We start from the raw sequence: 20,877 nt of genomic DNA, 5'->3' as shown, positions 1-20,877 counted from the left end.
TCAAGCCATACCCTCTCCTTATGTTCCGTTTAAATTTTGAAATTCTTCAAAAGTTTTCAATTATATATCTATCTAATGATACAATTAAAGCCTGTCTTCTTTCATATAGACTAGGCTTACAAGATCTGTGATTGTACTAGTTTGCTCAGCAATGTTTCCCAAGTGCTTAGCATGAAAATGTTCTGTTGAATGAATGAATGAATGAAAGAAAAAACGAAAGAAAGCCAGAGTCAGAATTTTTTTTTTTTGTTCTTAACGAACAACAGTATCTACTATGCATTCCCTTAGTTAATGTAAAATCACGTGGTAATCATACAATGAATATAAACTCTACTGAGTTTCTACAGAGGATACAGAGGATATAACAATCTGAGAGTCTGAAAAATGTTTCACATCTAATATATGCTTAGAATTGAAAACATGTAATGAAGTCAGGCTTCCCTCATAAATTAAGTTGGATATAATGGCTAATACATCATGATGATATGAACGCTAAATACAAAGCTTTGTGTGTTCTTTTCTTCACCACTAAGAGAAGTATAAAAAATTGTGTAATACTTTCATTCTCAGTTAATCTTTTCTAGTTAAACATTGCTAAGAATAGAAGGAAAATGAGATGGTAGAATATCTTTGTCTGCAAACAAAATTCTTCTAAGTATTCAGAATTTTGAAAACTCTTGAACATAAGCAGCCAAGAGTTACATCTATTGACTGTCCTTAGAACATACCCTTAAGAAAATATCCATCCAAATATTTGAAATACTTTTACCACAGTACAGGTGTATAAGCAGGCAATACCTTCTTTAGTACAGTTAACTGAAAGGACACACCATGTAGTCAAATAGCTTCATAAACTATAGTTCACAAATGTTGAACTAACAGTTTAACTTGGTAAGGTAATAATAATAATACTATAATGAGGATTAAACTGGTTTTATGACTAAATTCAGTGAGTTGAAATCACTCATCCATGTAAAGAAAGTCCCTGTTCTCCTTTATGAATCTGGAGAATGTCATTGATTTAATTCACTGAGAAATTATTTAAAATCATTCAGTAGCTGTGTGAACTTAGATATTACTTAACCTCTGAGTAACATTGTACAGTACAGTTTTTGACATTATTTAACAAAATTGGGTCAACATTTCCATAGTTAATAGTTTCCATTTAATATAGTATCATTATTTTTTAGAGTAAATTAAGGGACTTTGAAAATGGCATTTGTCTTGAGTTACAAAATAATTTTAAGATGGTGGGAGTAACACATGTTTTTAGAACTTCCAAAACACACTGAATTATTCAATTATAAAAACTGTGACTGTTATAAATGTACTATTTAGCTTCCCATTTTTTGTGAAGCTAAATTCACAAAAAATCTTAATTTTCTCATATGGCTAAAAATAATTTTCATATAAGGATGGAATTATGCTTTTTAAGTTGAGAAGTTATCTTCATCACAGCTTTTACATTAACAAATTAATATGGTAATTTTCCTGTATGAATGAATTATCTATCACTAATCATGATGCCATCCACTCATCAAATGGTGTTTTAGAGCATAGACACTCTGAGAAGTCACCTTTGCTTTACTTGGTTCTTCAAATCTGTCTGAGGAAAAACCTGTTGCCTTTCTACCATGGAAAAGGAGAGCAAGGATCTAAGAAAAGGTCAGAGGCGGAAATTAAACAGAGTTGAATCACCATTATATAGTTTAACTATTTTGTTTAATACTAATTCCTATAATGTTAGGCATGCTTATCATCCAAGGCAAATATTCTTATATAGAGCTTGACTTCACTTTTCCATGACATAAAAATATATTTTAATAGCAGCGACAGAATATGACAAATGTTCCCATTGTAGTGTTCGGACACATTTTCTGGTAAAAATTATTTTGTATTTTCAGTACTTAGTATTTTTATTGACACAATTTTTTTACAAAGTTTCTCATATATAGGGGAATTTTGAAAGTTTATTTACAAATTGAATTCTCTCAGTAGAAAAATAATATAATTTTTATCAAATGCAACTAAATTATAATTACTACTTCATAATACTATCTAATAAACTTGTTATACTTTTTAACCATGAACATAAATTAAATACGATGTACAAATAACATGTCATGACTTTCTAATACTGGCATGCTGGTGAGATGGAATTGGAGAGCTCATCAATTAGTTCAAAGCATATCTCTCTAACAAAGATCAAAAGTGGACCTCAGATTCCAATAAAATGTCCTAAAGTCACTCCCACTGTTGATAGAATTTTTAGAAATCTGGAATGTAATTCCAAAGATTCTAATCTAGAATCTTAAGGCTGGTATATTCCATTCACTCTGTTTTTGCATTCACAAAATTATTTGTGTATATTTCTGCCCCTCAATAGATTATAAGCTCCTTGAGGCGATGGATCAAGTGCAGGCTTTAAAATAAAATATCGGTTGTGCTGCTTTGAAAAAATAACTATGTCTTTCTGGTTGTCTTTTCTCTGGAAGAAGGAAATTAATACCTACTTTGCAGGGTTTGTGTGAGATTTAAGTGAGAGTTATTTATCTTTCTATCTCTCTCTTTAAACCTTGTCACTGTAACTAAGATAGCATCATAATAAATGCCTAAATAAATTTGAAAATCACCATAATTTTGTTTTATTGGTTAGTATTAGAATAGTTCAGATTAGTATAGATTAGTACTTAGTTTTTTTAAGCATACAAAATAACCCACAGCATTTACAAATGTACTAAAAATTTTACATTGTGAAATGCACACAAGTTTAAAAGATGAATAAATTTCTCATCTACAGATATATATTTTAATCTTATATTTTTATGAACTTTGATTGCTAAGCTAATAAACATGTAATTTATTGCCAATGCATGTTTGTTTTAAAAGTGGTAAATTGTTCAAAGTACAATAAAATAATAGATATTAGGAGAGACTTTAGAGATAATCTAGTTCAATCCTTTCATTACACAAATAAGAAAACTAAATCCAGAAAGATGAAATAACTTGGACAAAAACTGGAAGACATTAAAAACAAAAATTAAACTTAGTATCTATGATCATCCCTCCCCCACTTTGTTCTTGAAATACAGAGCTGGAGAAGCCAAGAGAAGCCAAAGAAAAAATATAGTAGATATCCAGTGAGAGTACCTGAAGGGACCAGAGGAACATAGAATTTCTTAAAGAAGGGCTTAGTGAACTGTGAAATCTAGAGTTAGAGACCAGTATCTGTTCACCCCTAGGTAACAGTCTACCACATCTGCCCTTGTTTGGGAGGCTACAGCTGGAGCATGTTGACCTGATATACATACCATTGGTGAGAACTTATCAGAGTGAAAAGGTGTTTAGAAAGGTAGAAATAGGTAGCATTGAAATTTAAAAACATAAAATGAAGATTAATTATCAGTATTTGAGCCTAAAGGTCCACAATGATACAATTAGCAGGTAATTAAAAAAGCTAATATGATTTATATCAACTTTTAAGTATGCAAAATAAACATGGGCACAATCATCTAAACACGGACAAGAAAATGAACACAAAATTAACTGCATATCTGTTGAAAGAAACACATCGCCTTTAGTTTAAGTTGAAATAAAGCATTTAGTCTTTGACTCAGATCTAAACTTCCTTTATCATTGTACTATGCATATAAGAAATCTGTTAAAGCAATATATGTATTCAGAAAAATTTTAGTAACCTCAAAACCTTCTATTTCGTTCACACATAGAGGAGAAAGACTTAAGATGCAGCTTTCCACCTAAAAGCAATATATTTCTGTCTTCCCCCAGGTCCTGAATCTTTATCAGAAAAAACAATTAGACCAAAAGTTTCATTGGGGCAGGGGCTACGTCTATTTTCTACGCTCCTGAATCTTCAGCATCCAATATTATACCCTGTCATATAACTGATACTCATTACTCATTTGTGTACGGTTTGATTGAGTGAAGTACAAAGTTGTCTGAATATTTCAACTATAATTTTATTTTTTCCATATTAACCTATAGGAATAGTTTGCTTACTCTAATGTTTGCAAATTGGAAATATTTTTAGTTCATTATTTTAGAGATAGTACAATACTCCGAACTCTTCGAGGCCAAGGAATTACAAGCTAATAAATAAATTTACATAATAAACACAAGCCAGCAAGAGCAGCTCACATATATTGTCTGGAGACAATAAGGGACCCCCACAGTATATAGATGGCATTTGCAAGTTCTAGTAAATCAGGCCAATTGTGGAGAAAATAAAACCCAATGATAAATAGACAAAACAATTTCAGTATTAACTGTAAAATCCTTATTTTTATGCAACAAACTCGAAAACTCCCTCCTGTCTGGCTGTCAGTTTCCTGAAGGCATGGACTGATTCGGACTGTCTTAGCATTATCAATGTCAACAACAGAATTCTAAAACTTTTTGTTTTCAGGACTCCTGTACACTTTTAAAAGCTTTTGAGGAATCCAAGAACTTCTGTTTGCATAGACTATTCATCATGTTCAAAATTAAAACTGAAAAAATTTAAAAATCTTTATTAACTCATTTAAAAATGAAAATAAATCCAGTATATGATAACGCAAATGTATTTTTTATTTTAAAAATCACTGTATTTCCTGTAGAAAAAATCTTGTGAGGGCAATGTTTTACATTTTTACAAATCTATTTGCTGGGTGGCTTGAACAAAAATCACTGGATTCTCATTAGCTTCTGCATTCAATCACATGTGAAATGAAGAAAATCCGGCCTCACAGAGGTATGGAACTGAGGAAGAGATACCTTGTGGGTCACCACAGGTGCCTTGGGAACACCCAGGGGTCCTCTTTCCACACTTTGAAAACCACTGGTCTGTAATATCATCTGCCATGTGACTATTGTTCAATAACTATTTGCCAAATTAATGAAGAATTTAAAGAAAAAGAAATAAATTCTTAGACATACATAATATATACCCAAACACACAAATGATTTTCACATTTGTTTTGATTCAGCTGATAATATTCCTTTATTAACCCAACTTCTCAATTCATTCCAACTAAATTGGGATGCAGATCAAAGGGAGGGTAAGCAGAACTAAAGAGTGAACTATAAAAATAAAGTATGTAAGTCTAAAATTAAATGAAAATAAATAGGTGACTAGAAAGAGACATTTCACATGAAAACATTCCAAGCATAACCAGATCAAGTGGTTAACCTGAATGTTATATGGGGTTCCTTAATGCAGTAAATTGGATTGAAACACTTTATTGAACACAATGTGCATTCTAATATTTTTAGTATCTTATATGTCATTTCTAATTACTCTATAAAAAGCACAAGAAAAAAATTTCTTATATTTTTGGCACTTCTGTTTTAAATATTAATAGGAATTAATTGAATACCAGGGAAAATGTGTGAATTTAAACATTATACAATTTCCAAAATCATAATTTTTGGTCTTTAAAAATAGCCTTAAATTCAGAAATATAAATGTAATTTTAAAGATTATATATTTTTAATTTAATCTCACTATTTGGCAAAGAATAAGATGACTTACTTTTCTTTTTCTTGAAACTGATGTTCCTGAGAAGCCAGTTTAGGTTCTGTGCCGAGATTTTTTTGCATCCGTTGCCTCCTCTTTCTACTTGGTGCAATATCAGTGACATCAGGACTTGAAATAATGGAATCATCTCTTTTTAAAGTAGCTAAAATAAAATGATATAAAAATGTGATCCAACAAAATTATGCATTATAATTTGTGAATAAAGTATTAACTTGCTGACACAATTAAACAGCAAAGCTAAGAATCCTGAAATACCAGTTCAAAACAACCTATGCAACCCAATGTTCATAGCAGCATTATTTACAATCGCCTAGTGCTGGAAACAGCCTAAACTCATCAATAAATGAGTGGATCAAAAAATGGTGGTACATTTACACAATGGAATACTACGCAGCAGAAAGAAAGAAGGGACTCCTACCCTTCTTGAGAGCATGGATGGAACTGGAGAGCATTATGCTAAGTGAAATAAGCCAGGGGCGAAAGACAAATACCATATGATCTCACCTGTAAGTGGAGCCTAATCAACAAAACAAACAAGTAAGAAAAACAGAATCAGAGACTTGGAAATAAAAAACAAACTGACAGCGATCAGAGGGGAGGGGGGAACTGGAATAAAGGAGGAAAGAAGGGGAAGGGGAAGGGAAAGGGACCAGTCAAGGAGCATGAATAGAGGGCTCATGAGCATGGACAATGGGGTGGGGACTTACTGTTGAGGGAAAAGCTACAGGGAAAAAGGTGGGACAACTGGAACTAAACAACAAGAATAAAAAAGTAAAAATAATTTTTAAAAAGTCATGCAGTTTTGAAGTAAGCCAGTTAGATAGTGTGTAATACTTCAATATCAATATAAAACATAAAGTATATTATATACATGGAATAATTTGACCAAAATGGTCTCTGCCTATCTTGGGCAACAATCTTCCCAGATGCTTTACATACAGTTTGATCTCTTGGTGCTAGAACTACATAGAAGTGCCTCAGAGACACCTCTAAAAGGCATTTGGATGGAAAAAACAATGTTACAGGAATAATATAAATCAAATTGATACTAAACAACAATTATTAGCAGAAATGGAAATTCCTCATAGTGATCCAGAGGTAGTTACCAGACTTTTCAACTAAGAGTGAAGACTGAGCACAGGAAAAATGTAAGGAAATACTAACAAGCCCTGGCCAGGAAACTCAATTGGTTAGAGTGTCATCCTGATAAGCCCAAACTGAAGGTTTGATCCGTGGTTGGGCACATACAGGAATCAACCAATGAATGCACAAATAAGTGGAACAACAAATCTCTGTTTTTCTCTCTTTCTCCTTTCCTCTTTCTTTTTAAAATCAATAAATAAAACTTTTTTAAAAAAGAAAATACTAACAGATATCTCTAATGTAGTAAACCATTAAATTGCCTCTAAAAGTGTTTGATATAGATGAAATAGAAGCAACAATAGAAACATGCTTGATTTATATACCTTTATTCTCTTATAAACAAATTAGTTACAGAGAGCATTATGGGAGTTTAGAAGTCTTTCACACAATAAAGAGTATGATCTGTTATAATACATATTTATATAAAAGGAAAGATATCTTTTGCTGTTAGTAAATAAAAAACAATATTAATATAATTTGGACTTTGGGTGTCTTGCTAGCTCATGTGATTCTTTTTTCTTAAAATGTTAATGGTTTAAAGTGATCAAGGTCAAGCTTTCCTCTCAATTAAAGAGAAAGCCTTGGCAATGTATGAAGGCCTAAAAAAATTAAGATGAGTGGCTAAAAATCTTGTAAAAGTCCATTCCTATAGCACAAATAGGTGCTGGTCCAGTAAAGCCACTACACTACATTTTTCAAAAGTTCAGCTCTCTGTTAAAGCTGCAATTACAGCTAAACGAGCTGTACAGATGTTTCTCCCTGTATCTTGAATCAAATATTTAATTTACATGAAACTACTGGAATCAAATGAATTTATTAACTCCCATCTCTATTTAAGAGGAAGTGTGATGTTGGGTGCAAGTGTTGCTAAAGAATGAATGGAGTTAATATTTTTATTAGGATTGTAACAAGAGAACTAAAAACGATCTAAAGTTGAATGGAGTTCGTGTGGTCTGCACAAATCTTAACTTTTTTCCTCCATGAGCTCTATTATTTTTAGTGTACAGTTCTGCAGAAGGAATGGTTTTCCAAGCACACATTTATTACATTCTAGAAGGAAACACTGTATTTTGAGTTTTCCCTCTGCAGTTCATGCTTCTTTGAATGACCTGAGATCACTTGGATACTGTTGATCATTCTCCTGAAACTATTCTTATTTTGATTTTGTTTTTTTATAATAGATAGAATTTTTGAGAACATTTATGCAGGGCATTTTGCTATGGGTTTTATATATGTCATTAATCTTTAACTTTGTGGAGTACTTATTATTGCTACCTTTACTTGTTAGGCAACCAAGTTAGTTAAGTAACTTGAATAAATAGTACAGCCTTTGCTCTTTATATTTTATCATACGGCAATTAATAAATATTTCTCCTTAGTTGGGTAAGTTAGTCTTTGATCAAATATTAATTGAATGCCCTTCAAAGCATATTTTCCTTTTCAAAGCTGTTTAAGTTATTAAGACACGTAAGTTCCACTATATTTCTTGTGCATATTTTTATTGACCCCTAAAAATGTACTAGGAAAAGGGTGATTTTTTTTAAAGGGTGTTTCTCTGAACACATTAAAAAGCTGAATAATTTCCCTATTTTTATTAAGCTAGGAGGTGAGTAAGGAAGAAAACTTTGGTTTACTGATTTCTTACCCAGTCTACTCTCACCTAGGATTTGTAAGAAATCAACAAAGTACAGGCTTGTCTATGATAAAGCTAGCAAAACTCTCTGAGTTAGAGGACATTCACTGTAGACAGACTTGAAAAATGGAGAAAGATTGCATTTAATGACATGTTGGACATCTAGGAGGGAAGAATACTTAAAAGTTTAAGTTAAAATGTATAATAAAATTTTGAAAAACAAAGTCACCAAAAACTTCTGCCACTCATTTCAAAACTAAATAATGGCTTAAACATTGGCACCCAAAAGGATGTTTTATATGTGATGTGGTTATATTATTTGCTATAACTTCTACAATTTAATTTAAAATACAATACATTTAAATGTGTAGTCAGTCAGGGTGGGTTATCACCCAGGTATAGCCAGCATCTACTCACAAAGCAGATCAGAGGCAGTTTGCTGGGATTCTATTTAATAAAAATAATTTCCATACTCTTAAAGAGGCTACTGGAGGCACTTTTGCAATCTATCTCAATCTGTAACTGATCATTTATTAATTAGTATACTAAATGACAAAAATGTGTGCATCTCTTGGTGAACACAAGCAGGAAAACAAGCATCATGAATATTGCTTATGGGCTCTCATCAATAAAATTAAAGACATTCTAGATATTCAGATTGGTTAAAATATTTTAGAAATCATCTCTAACAGTTTATGAATAGGCTGTAGGAACCCACTGAGGCCTGTTTATTCTTAGATATGACGCCCTGTGCTAAATCTTAACGTGGTCCTATGTCTTGTTGTGAACTCTGAACAATTGTGGTTGCCTGATGCCAAGAAGAACCATCATTCCTGCCTCAGGAACCATTATATGTGCCCAAAGTAAACAATTTATATGGGGAAGTGACTGTGACACTTAAAAAGACAGAAAAGTGGAATCTCTTTAAGCATCTAGGGCAAGTTCATGATTTTGTGCTTACCTGTTAGTAAGCATTTAGTTGATAATTGTACATGTGGGAAAACAATCTGATAATTTATTATCATTATCCCCACACTTCATATTTTTTGGTTTCTACCATTATTTACTACAAAGAACCAAAAGTTGTGTGTAACCAAGTGTTCCAGGTCAGTTCATGGCACCCTTTTTTTTTCCATTCTCCTGACAAAGTTTTCACTTTCGAGTCTTGCAGCCCACTGTCATGAGGAAAAAGGGCTGGCATACAAACTAATTACTGTTGCAACTGAATATATTTTTTTTGGTTTTTGCACCATGGGAAACAGTTTTCCCTTTAGTTTATTACACATATTCTCTTAATTTATACATTCATTTAAAATAAAGTTTTCATAATATTTATATAGTCTTTAATAAAAGAAAAAAATATTCCATCTTATCCTTTCCTCTTTACCCCTGCAATGCCCGAAACCAGGAAAAAGAGGTGCTATTCTAACCTGGTACCTCAGTATTAAATTGCTCATTTCAAGCAGTCCTCAAATTTGAAGTCATCCTACCTCTATCCTCTACTTCTTCTAATGTTTGATCCTCTCATTTCATTTGGTCTAGATGCTTGATACTTCATGTCTATTCTGGCACTGGATCCCTTCAACAATGATTCTGAGCCTACAAACAAGCAAAGCTGTTTTATATACAACAGAAGGGATCTGTTCTACATCTACAGGAAGTCCAATATGGGATTTCTAAAATGTCTATATTATTCAGAATGCCACATATTTTTCAGGGCAAGAATTAAAGCTTTCACTTTCAAGTCTTGCATTACACTTTTAAAGAAAGACAATTCATATTAAGTTTACTGATTATACATAGTCATTTGAGATATGAAGAAGAGCTTGAATAGAGTTGGAAAAGAACGAAAAATGTTCAAAAGGTAATGAGAAGTGTAGCGTGGTTAGACTAGTGTTCATGCAGGAAATGAGGGCATAAGTATGGGCAGCAGGGAAGGAAGGAAAGGAAAAAGGCAACAGAGAGATATTCCACATAAATTGGAAGTTTTCCTCTCCAGGCAGAAGTGTATAGATTTGATATTGACTGGGGAATTTTTTTCCTGAGCTTCCACCTCCAGAATTCTGTTTTTAATATTCATCAGTCTCTATCATGACAGTGTGTCTTGCATGATTCCCAGGAACTTTTGAAAAAAAGAAAAGGAAAAAAATGATTGTCAATTAACTTACTTTACTACAGCTGAAATACTTATTGGCAGAGCCGTGGGATGATTTTCAAGTTCTCATTAGGTTCACTGAATCTAGAGAATGGAGAATCTTTACAAAAGCCTTGTTATTGTGAAAGGTGGCTCCAAAGAGAGTCACAGTTCTTCCCATGTGACAGATCTGCAGGAGCCTGGCAGTGGTTCAGTCACGCTGGGCAGAGGGTTGGCTTCCTGGGTACTCTCAGTGTGCAAAAGAAATGACACTGTCAACTAAACTGCCAGCAATCTGCATACATCCCATGAGTTGATCTACTGATAAACTTCAGTGCCTGATCATTAAATCCTTAAAACTCACTATTTTTAAAACCATTTTTCAGGTTTATAAGGTGTTTTCATCAGGGCCTCATTATTATATTCTGTCTATAGATATTTTCCTTCTTCATATGAGATATAGCTTCGAATAGAGATTCTATAAAACTCTGAGATTGCCACACTTCATTCCACCTCCCTCACCCTAAACACACATGTCTATCTCCAGCTCCTGCACAAAACAAAAAAAAAAATTAATGTCCTGAGGCATGTTATCCATGGCAACGGCTACTTAGCTCTTAGGTTATTCAATAAAACAGTCTCTGATCTTAGGTCCCTTGGCCATGAAGAAATAAATGGGTGCTGTTTACAATAGGCCATATCCAAACAAAAAACCTTCAGTGGTTAAAGGTCCATGACCTTTAAAATAAAGCCCTAAAATCCTAGTTCTGTTTTTAAATCCCTCTACAATGTGACACTCACTTGCCTTCGGACCATACTTCCTACAAATCTTCTACCATAGCGTGTAAATTATTCCAAGGACTCCAGGGCCCTATGGAATCTTCCTTTCTTCCTTACTGTTCCTTTCTGTTCCTTACATTCTCTGTCTTGAATGTCTTCTACCCTCTGTTGGCTCAAATGTGCGCTCCCTTCCAGCACAGCCTGTTTCGATCATCTCAGTCATCTCGAGTAGTTCCAGTCGCAGCCAATCTCTCCTTTCTTTATGGGGCTTACCGTTTGAACCACTCATTTTACACATACTATCTTGGATTGTTATTCTTTTTATGTATAGCTTCTGTTTCTGAGATTATCAACACCCTACAGCTAGAGGCCATTCTTTTACTTTGCTATCTCCCAATAGTGTTACACATGAGAAATATAAAGGCTTGAACTCTTATTTTCAAAAGTGTATCTTATTTTCAAATCAAAACTTAATTACCTATGGACCTCCAGATGAGGTGTATGAAAATATCAGACCAGAAGAACTGCATCTGGGTCTCTAATTCTGCCATTTACCTTGGACAGATTACAGAATTTCTTTAAGTTCCTCAGCTGAGAAGTGTATGTTAACCAAGATTTCTGACATAATTAAATTATATAAATCTTAATATCAGAAATATTTGATATAAGCATTAAAGCATTATTAACAGTATGTGTGTGTCCTTACAAAAATTAAATTGAGGTTCATTTAGATGAATTTGAAGATCTTTTAGGCTATCTTCTATAGCTTCTTAGAGATATAAAAATAAAATAATTATAAAAATTAAGATGAATTCATGGTTTTCCAATTCAAAATAAACCAACTCTCCCAGAACTATCAAATGTTATGAATATGAAGTAGTCAACCTACATGACTATTTTTTACTATTTTATTCATTTATGCGCTTCACAAGTATTTATTAGGTGTTTAAATCAATAAGTGATATTTTTTTATTTCAAAATATATAAAATATTGAGGTGAAAAACAAAAATCCAAACTTTAAAATACTACTCTAAGTAAATCTGAAACTTCATACAGTATACTCTTTTACCAGAGAAAACAACCAACCAATGACTTGGGTTATCCTGGGTCTCTGCAGTTTTTCTCACTGACAAGTATAAAGATAAGCCAAAAAAGAAGCTGAGATAAGGTTGGTAACACCATACTTCAATAGCAGGATCTTAAAGTGACCTATCTTAGGATAGTAAATTTCTAATCTGACCAAACAAGCAAACATTATTTTCCCTCACCATTCATCAAATAGCGCTTTTTCAAACCTATAATCAGTTGCTACCCAGCTTTCACAATCTAATCTGAGTAACTGATGACCATCTTACACAAAAGGTCAACAGTCCAACCTACTAATCAGCAATCACCAAATAAACCAATAATTAACATTGTACTAAACAATTGAAAGGGTGTGTGTGTGTGTGTGTGTGTGTGTGTGTGTGTGTGTCCATGTACATACACTTTTCCAAAGTCAGGCTCCTCTTTTAGCCAGCACAGCTGGAAGTCAGACTTAATGACAAATACCTACTGACAACAGGGTAACCTAAGAGGTCATCTTTGGAAATCCAATACTCTCAATGTCAGAGGCAGGGTGGGCCACTAAAGATAAAGTACAGATTCCAGAGGCACAGCATTAAAAAAAAAAAAAAAAAGTAAGTTGATTATATTAAGTATTGTTCTATACCTACAAAACAATCTGATTTTTTTAATTAAAAAATTTAATACCAAATGAACTCCATTAACTTAAGGATTTTATCATTCCTTCACTTGTTCAACAAATATTTATTGAGGCACTAACACACCAAAAACATGCCTTCAAAAAGCTTATAACTCAGTAGGGCAGAAGTACACACTATTTACAAGAAAGACATAAGTCACACAAGCAATTAGAAAAGAACCAGTTTGGAAGTTCTAAGGTACATGAAGCTTTCTAATCCCTTACTATTTTTTCAAATTAATCTGTGAAGCGTCAGTTTTTCTTTTTCTATTATCAAACACTGTAGCTTGATTTCTTACATTGTTTTTCCCCTTGTGTGGATATTTCTTTTGAAAATATAATCATCGGTATCAAATGGCTCTGAAGTAGACTTTCCAAAAGAGAAAATCAAAAGGTTAGCTCACCCTGAGCAAACTGACAAGAAAAAACTAGGTTTCTCAAAACATTAATTTGAAAAAATATATGCAGCCCTAAGTTGAAATTATACAATCACCTTTTTGCATAGTCCTTTATATGGCCCCACAAAATCCTTAGCCGATTTCCCCACACTTGTAATAATTTATGTAATATTTATAAACTCCATGAAGGCAGGGGCTGACTTTGTTCTACACACTGTTAGCATAAGACCGACTGGCATAATCTCTGGCACACAGTATTTTCTCAGCAAGTGTTAGTTGAAGGACTGATATAAATTTTTAAATACTAATAGAGTTGATAATAAATAACTCCTTAGAAATTATTTTGAATCTTTGTAAAATATGGCACTATTGGTTAGCTATGCCTGCTGCTGCCAGTCCAATTAATATTAAAAGAAAAATATTGGCAGGGAAAAGCAGTTTATGACAGAGAAAAGTTAACCTCCAACTTATATCATTTTTGTAGTTAAAAATAACAAACTTTGGAAAGACGTTTTAATGGTTAATATGTTTTCAGAAAACAAAACTACAATTTTTCAGCTTTCACCAGCTTTATAAAAGGGCCTGTGCCTGTGACCTATGTCATAAAATGTTTGGAGCCAACATAAAACTTTTATTGTTGTACATGAGTCACAGGTATGGTCTTCTCTTAGCTTAAGGCTTTTTTAGTGTTTTTTCATAAAGATTTAAAGGTTTTTGAAATTTTCATTCTTTTTATTTTGCTCAACTTGTAATAAAACCTAAGCCTTTTACAGAGCTTAGAATTTCACTGAACTAGTATAAATATAAAAACTGAACACAAATAAATAAAATATAAAACCTCTTTTAAAGAAATGATACGGGGAATCTTTCAGTTTATTTATTTTTTTAATAATGTACTACCAGCATGTTATCTGCAGTGACTCTAAGTTAACTGGTTCAGACAAGATCACTAGTTAACTAGCAAATCAAAATCAGAATAGAACAAAAATGGCAAAAGTGAAGTGCAGCATCATTATATGGTAAACTGGATAGATAAGAATCATTAATCTTGGTCACAAATCATCTCTTTGAAAAATAATAGGGATAGAAAGAAGGACTTTACTGAGTTTATTTGCTATGATAGACTCCCAACTTCATTTTTGCAGCATTTGCTTAATCTTAGAAAACTTCGGAATAATTTTGATACATTAAGAAAAAGCTGTCTCTTCGACTTCTTTATACTCCTTTACAATGAGTTCAATGCCTTTCTGATGTAATTTAGCCAGTTTGTAGTGGTTCTAGGAAGAGGCTTATATGAGGCTGAATTTCAGAGGCTTTACTTGAAAACTGCAAAACACTTTTCAAAAAGGAGATTTCCTTGTCTGTGGGGCTAGACACGTTGTCTTGACTAGCTCTCAAACCAAATGCCATGAAGGCAATAATTTTACTAAGAAGGATTAAAACAAATTCTCTGCCAAATAGTCAAAAAACTAAAATAATGTTTATACTGATTTAATACTACAGAAGTATCCTACACCTGACTCTGTTAGTCACTGTCTGATGCAAATCACATGACACTTCTGTGAGGTTTTTCTTTTAGTCTATAAAATTAGGTATAGAGAAGTCGAACCAAATAGTTACTCCTAGTATAAGGAATGTCTATTTCTATAATTTATTATGCTTTGCAAAAATGATTATATTATCTGAATTTGCTAAGAAAAACTAAATGCACACTCAGACCATTGTGAAGCACTTTTAAATTACTATTGAGTCATGTCTTGCCCAAATGAGAAAGTTTTTCTTCAGAAATTTCATTTCCAAAAATCCACAGCTTTTCTTTATATTACATTGTTTCATACTGCTTATTAATTTTTTTATTTTCAATAAAAACCTTTGAAGTTTTTATTTTTAAAACTAATATTTTGTGTATTCTTTTGTCATGATACTCAAAATTAGACAAAGAGCAAAATTATTTTAAGCATTGATTTGACAAAGAGACTAACATTTGGGAAATTAATTACAGTTTATTATCAATGTATACTCTTTACATTAGATCTTACATGTATGAAGTTGCTTCTCATGCACTATATTCACTGTTAGCAATGTGTTAACTTTCCATTTTCAGCATGCTATCTTAGTAATGTGCAGTCTCAGTACAAATCCTTCATAAGGTCACTAACCCCACAACTTGCCAAGAGTTCAATGGAAATCATTTCTGATACATTCCAAAACTCCACTGCTCACATCCAATCAGCACCTCCAAAAAAGTTCTTAAATCTGTCTGATAACTCTCTGCACTCAGAACTTTCATAAACTCTTGCCTAGATAACTGTTATAGCTTAAAAATGGCCAAAGCAGTTACAATTCATTGATTCCCTACAAAATGCCTAAGGGTTTTTTTTAAATTGCAAATCTGATGAAGTCATGTCCTTTTTCACTGCCTTAAAGGCAAAGATAAAAATTCCCTAATGCATTTTAATATCTCTCTCTTTTCCTGATTCAATTCACTTTTACAGCCTTACTGAATTTTGTCTGATGTACCACCCTTTCCTCCCACCATCTCCCCCGCCCTTGGATTTTGCACATGGGATCTTTTTCCACAAATAGTGTTCTACCACTTAGCACTCAACTTTGCTAACTTCACCCTCCTTGGTAACTCAGTAAAGATCTCATCCTATAAGGAAGCCTCAGAAGTCTGCTTTGATGCTCTCCTCAGTACCCCCTTTGACACCTTTTACTATCCCTATCATTACAGTATATAAAGTGGTTATGGTCATGGACTAAGAAAAATGAAGTAGCGAAAATCTGTTTTGGGTCCTTCAGGGAATACCAGATACAGTGGGGTTGAATCTTTTGTAAAGTCAGTGCATATGGCAAACAATCATAATTAATCAAAACTATCTTTGGAAATTCTTTAAATTGCTCTTTAAATACAGTAATATATAGTATATATAACTCTGTAAGGTAATAGTTATGCATAAATATTTAATAAGTACCATAAACTACAGTTCCATAGAGAAATTGTATTCAGAAAGAAAACCACTCAAGGCTTTCAATTATCTAAACACATTGGCAATATAGACAGATTCAACTTGCTAGCTCTTCCCGTTTAATGTAATCATCCTTATCTTCTGTGGAAAAGGTATCAATTCCTCTGATGCTTCCTGAATCAGATTTCTCTATGGTTTCCAATTAATTTTTCATTGTTTTCTTTCATCTTGCTTTCTTGGTTAGCTAAATAATGCTTACCATTTCTCTATTAGTAGCCCCAATTCTTAAAGTTACTCATATTTGTTCATAAGTATTTCCCATTGGTATTAACTCTTGTCAGGCTTGATAACAATTTGTGGATGTACTCTTGTTAAATGGAAGAGCAGGGAATCAGCAAAACAATTTAAAAAATGTAATTTTCTTCTCTCTTTGTAAAAATCTATACTTACCTAGAAAGTACAGATAAATAAGTTTTGAACTGCATAAATGACTATGAAGCGCAAATTTCAAGTTCTCAAGATATTCTCATCATGAAATGGGAAGTGGGGGCCTGACAGCACGGTAGGCCTCAGAGAGTTATACATCTTACTCCCCCAGAAAAAGAAATAAAATAATCTTTTGCACAGATGAATTTACCATAATGTTTAATCATAAATTAAAATGGACAAGCTGTTACTATGAGGCGCTAGTAATTTTTAGGCATTATAATTTTATACAAAATGAAAAACAGATAAGAATACCAGTATAATGAACATCTTCCCAATAAAGTAAATACTGTATGTAGCCCCACATTTTTTATAAATATAATTATTCCATAAGAAACTGACATTTAGAAAATTGGTCCATTATGTTGCCCGGTATGTTGTGAGTACTCAAAACACTGTTGAATAAAAACAGCACCAAAACAAAAAAATACTGGAGATTTTTATAAATAAAATAGAATCTAAAATACAGCAAAACTTTTGTAGTTAAATATAAATGTAAGTAAAATAAAAAAATCTGACTGATTTGTCCATCTATAAACATGACTTTAACAAAAAGAGCCTATAATATTCATTATAAAGCTAACACCAAATTCAAGGCCTGATACAGTAAACTAAAGTTGACATTTAAAATGCCTGTGTGGAGAATATTCTAACCTTGTACAAAGAAATGTATTATTTATAAATAATGATTACCAGATAGCTTAGTGAAGAAACACAATTATAAAAGGGAAGTTATCATAACACAGATGGGAAAGTACAAAAGGAAAAAAAAAAGTCTATATTTGTGATACTGCTTGTGTAGATAGAGCTATATCTACATACATATATACAGGAGATCTGTCCAGAAAAAATCCAGCCATTATTAATATAACTAGAGTGGTTTGCATGATTTAGATGTAACTTGGCAGCCAAGGAGAGTGGACTGTCATGTGCATACATGAACAATAAGGACTTCACTGTGCTAGTCAGTAGGAGCAGTAGGAGCTGTTGGATGAGCATGTGTACTGTGTTGCTTTCACATTCAAAAATAACAGACTGTGTAGAGCAATGAATCTGCAACAAATTTTCTGTTAAGCTTGAACATTCCTCCACGGACACTATTCGGATGATTCAGAAGGCTTCTGGGGATGAAGCAATGAGTACAGCCCAAGTAAAAGTGTGGCACATATGCTTCAAAGGTGGTTGAGAATCTGTTGAAAGTGATCTGCATAGTGGAAGTCCTGTAAAAAGCAGAACACGTGAGCATGTTGAACATGTATGAGCTGCAATCAACAAACATTAGCGACTGATAGTGCAAGAACTAGAAGGTGATGTGGGGTTTCCAAAAATTACTGTGTCTGAGGTTTTGACACAGGATCTTGGCATGAAATGTGTCATGGCAAAAATCTGTTTTGTGGCTTTCCCTACCAGAGCAGAAGGAACTTCGTGCTACTGGGGCTAATGACTTGATTCGAACAATTACCAACAAAACAGATTCCCTCAAGAACATCATAACTGGAGATGTATGGGTATATGGCTATGAGTATGATCCAGAAACAAAGGCCCAGTTGTCCCAATGGAAGTAGCCTGGTTCTTCACGTCCAAAGAAAGTGCAGCAAAGTCGCAGCAAGATCGAGACCATGTTAACTGGGTTTTTTTCATTGGGAAGGTGTTGTCCATCACGAGTACTTCCCTCCAGGCCAAACAATTAGCAAGAAGTGCTACCTCAGTGTTCTTCATTGGTTGAGAAATATAATATGACGAAAACAGCCACAGCTATGGGCAACTGGTGACTGGTAGCTTCATCATGACAACACACCCACTCATACAACATCACCTCTTGTGCAGGGTGTTTTGGCAGAATGTTAAATCACCCAAGTGACTCAGCCTCCCTACAACCCAGATTAGGAATCCTGAGACTTCTAACTTTCCCAGAACTAAAATCACCTTTGAAAGGGAAGAGATTTCAGACCATTGAGAGATTCAGGAAAATATGATGGGGCAGCTGATAGCAATTGGGAGAGCTGTATGAGGCGCCAAGGTGCCCACTTTGAAGGGAACTGAGGAGTCATTTTCCTATGTATAATGTTTCTTGTGTCTTGTTTCTTCTTCAATAAATGTCTCTATTTTTCATATTACATGGATGGATACCTTCTGGACTGACCTCATATATTATATATAAATTGGAAAATAAAAAATCATAAATATTCTAAATAAATATGAGAAGTATTATGCCTAAGGCCAGAAATGCAAAAAAACCCCACGAAAACCAAAAACCAAAAAAACACCCCCCCCCCAAAAAAAACCTGGGAAGAAACTTTGACAAATAACTTGATAGAGAAAATATAGAAACACAAAGGTGGAAAAAAAATAGGAACCTTCAAGAATTCAACAAATAACAAGTTTTTTGCAGGTCACCTGATTGTTGTGAATGACTATGCAAAGTAGTTTAAATTCAGTGTCTAAATAATTGTCACTGGATTTATTTTACCAATATGAATTGCAGAGGGAAAAGAGGTAAATTCATGAGTTCATAAATCATTTGCGTAAAAGCTAATGTTATTTTCTTAGAGTGGGATCAGCACAAAATTTTTGCTTAACCTTCTTTTCAGGTACTGATTCAATAGAAACCTAAAAAGAATACCTACATTCTTTTGGATATCGTCTTTGATGCTAACTCTAATAATTTGGTAAAAATATTTTAGAATATTGTGTAAGAATGATTTTGAGGATAAGCACAGATTCAGCAGAATTAGGCATGGAATGGAAAGGGAAATGTTCAGAGTTCTATCCTGATTTCTTATGACTGATAAAAGTCAAATAATTAATTACTTAAAGTAGGCAAATTAGGTTGTCCTTAATAGAGAGAAAATGGCAACGGTTTTTATTCAATAACCTTAATGTATTTTCCTTCCAAACTCCACCCACACCTCCCTGCCAGCCCCTGCCATCATTCCTGCCCTGGGAAGCTTTCTTAGAACCAACATAGTCTTAAGTCTGCAAATTACCAAGACTTTTGTTTTATGTTTATTTCTTTTTATTTTTCTTTAGTTCTTTTTGTGTATGTGTGTAGAACATACAAAAGAGCCCAGCATAAAAGGATCCATAAATGCCCTGGCTGGTGTGTCTCTATGGATTGAGTGATGGCCTGTGAACCAAAAGGTCACAGGTTTGAGTCCCTGTCAGGGTACATGCCTGGGTTGCAGGCCGCATCCCCACTTGGGGGCAAACAAGAGGCAACCAACTGATGTTTCTCTCCCTCTCTTTCACCTTTCCTTCTCCTCTGAAAATAAATAAATACAAAAAATCTTATTAAAAAAAATCCATAAATGAATTGGGACACAACTCTATTTTAACATTTTGAAGGTCCAAACACATGAAGCTATGTTGTCTAAACTTATTTAAAGAATACTTCTTCAACTTCCCTATTAAAGCCTATTAAAATATTGAGGAATTGGTGTTCTTTACAGCATATTTTGAAAATGACATTGATCGGAGAAATTCCTATACAGGTGTAGCATCAATATAAAAAATTACCTATGAACCATACTTTCTTTAGCTGGTGGATCTTTTTTTTTTCCACACTTCCCCTAACCACCAAAACTATCCTTAAAGCAGTAGATTGCAATAGGAGGTGCATTTTATAAAAGGTAGAACCCCAGCCCTAACTCGTTAAAAATTCTGACTCAGTAGTTCATGGGTTGTCTTCTATGTTTCTAAAAGCTTCAACAAGTGATAATCTATCTCATACACAACTGTTAATTATAAGTATTCAAATGCAAATTACCAATGGTAACTTCAGAATAGAATCAAAACACCAAAATTCTGTAATGAGCACTTTAAGTCTTCTAGCAGGTTTGTATTGTCAATTCATAAATATTCTATATCCCAAAAGAGTCCACTTTCACAAAACAGAAGCAATTGTTTCTTTGCTCCTATGATTCTCTCCTAGATAATGTGCATTAGTCTGGGAGCCATTAGAAGGCCAGTAACACAGAGAGTAGCTACCAGGCAGTAGAAAGATACATAACCACAAACTTTATAATCCAAATAATTTCTCTTAGAGAACTTGAC

At 33.4% G+C, this 20,877-nt stretch overlaps 1 protein-coding gene across 2 annotated transcripts in view; it reads right to left on the bottom strand.

Annotated features, from left to right (window-relative positions):
- XRCC4 (X-ray repair cross complementing 4) overlaps positions 1-20,877 on the bottom strand; it is a 232,369-nt gene that overhangs the window by 71,426 nt on the left and 140,066 nt on the right. For both annotated transcript variants that reach the window (XM_054578562.1, XM_054578561.1), the window contains one exon: positions 5,531-5,678. In XM_054578562.1, coding sequence (XP_054434537.1) covers positions 5,531-5,678 — 148 coding nt within the window. The remainder of the gene's footprint in view (positions 1-5,530; positions 5,679-20,877) is intronic.

The sequence above is a fragment of the Pteronotus mesoamericanus genome, unplaced genomic scaffold, assembly GCF_021234165.1.
Source record: "Pteronotus mesoamericanus isolate MK-2021 breed Mesoamerican mustached bat unplaced genomic scaffold, CSHL_Meso_final contig_50, whole genome shotgun sequence".
Taxonomy (NCBI): domain Eukaryota; kingdom Metazoa; phylum Chordata; class Mammalia; order Chiroptera; family Mormoopidae; genus Pteronotus; species Pteronotus mesoamericanus.
Note: the sequence above shows the minus strand (reverse complement) of the source record. Positions and strands in the feature narration are given on the sequence as shown.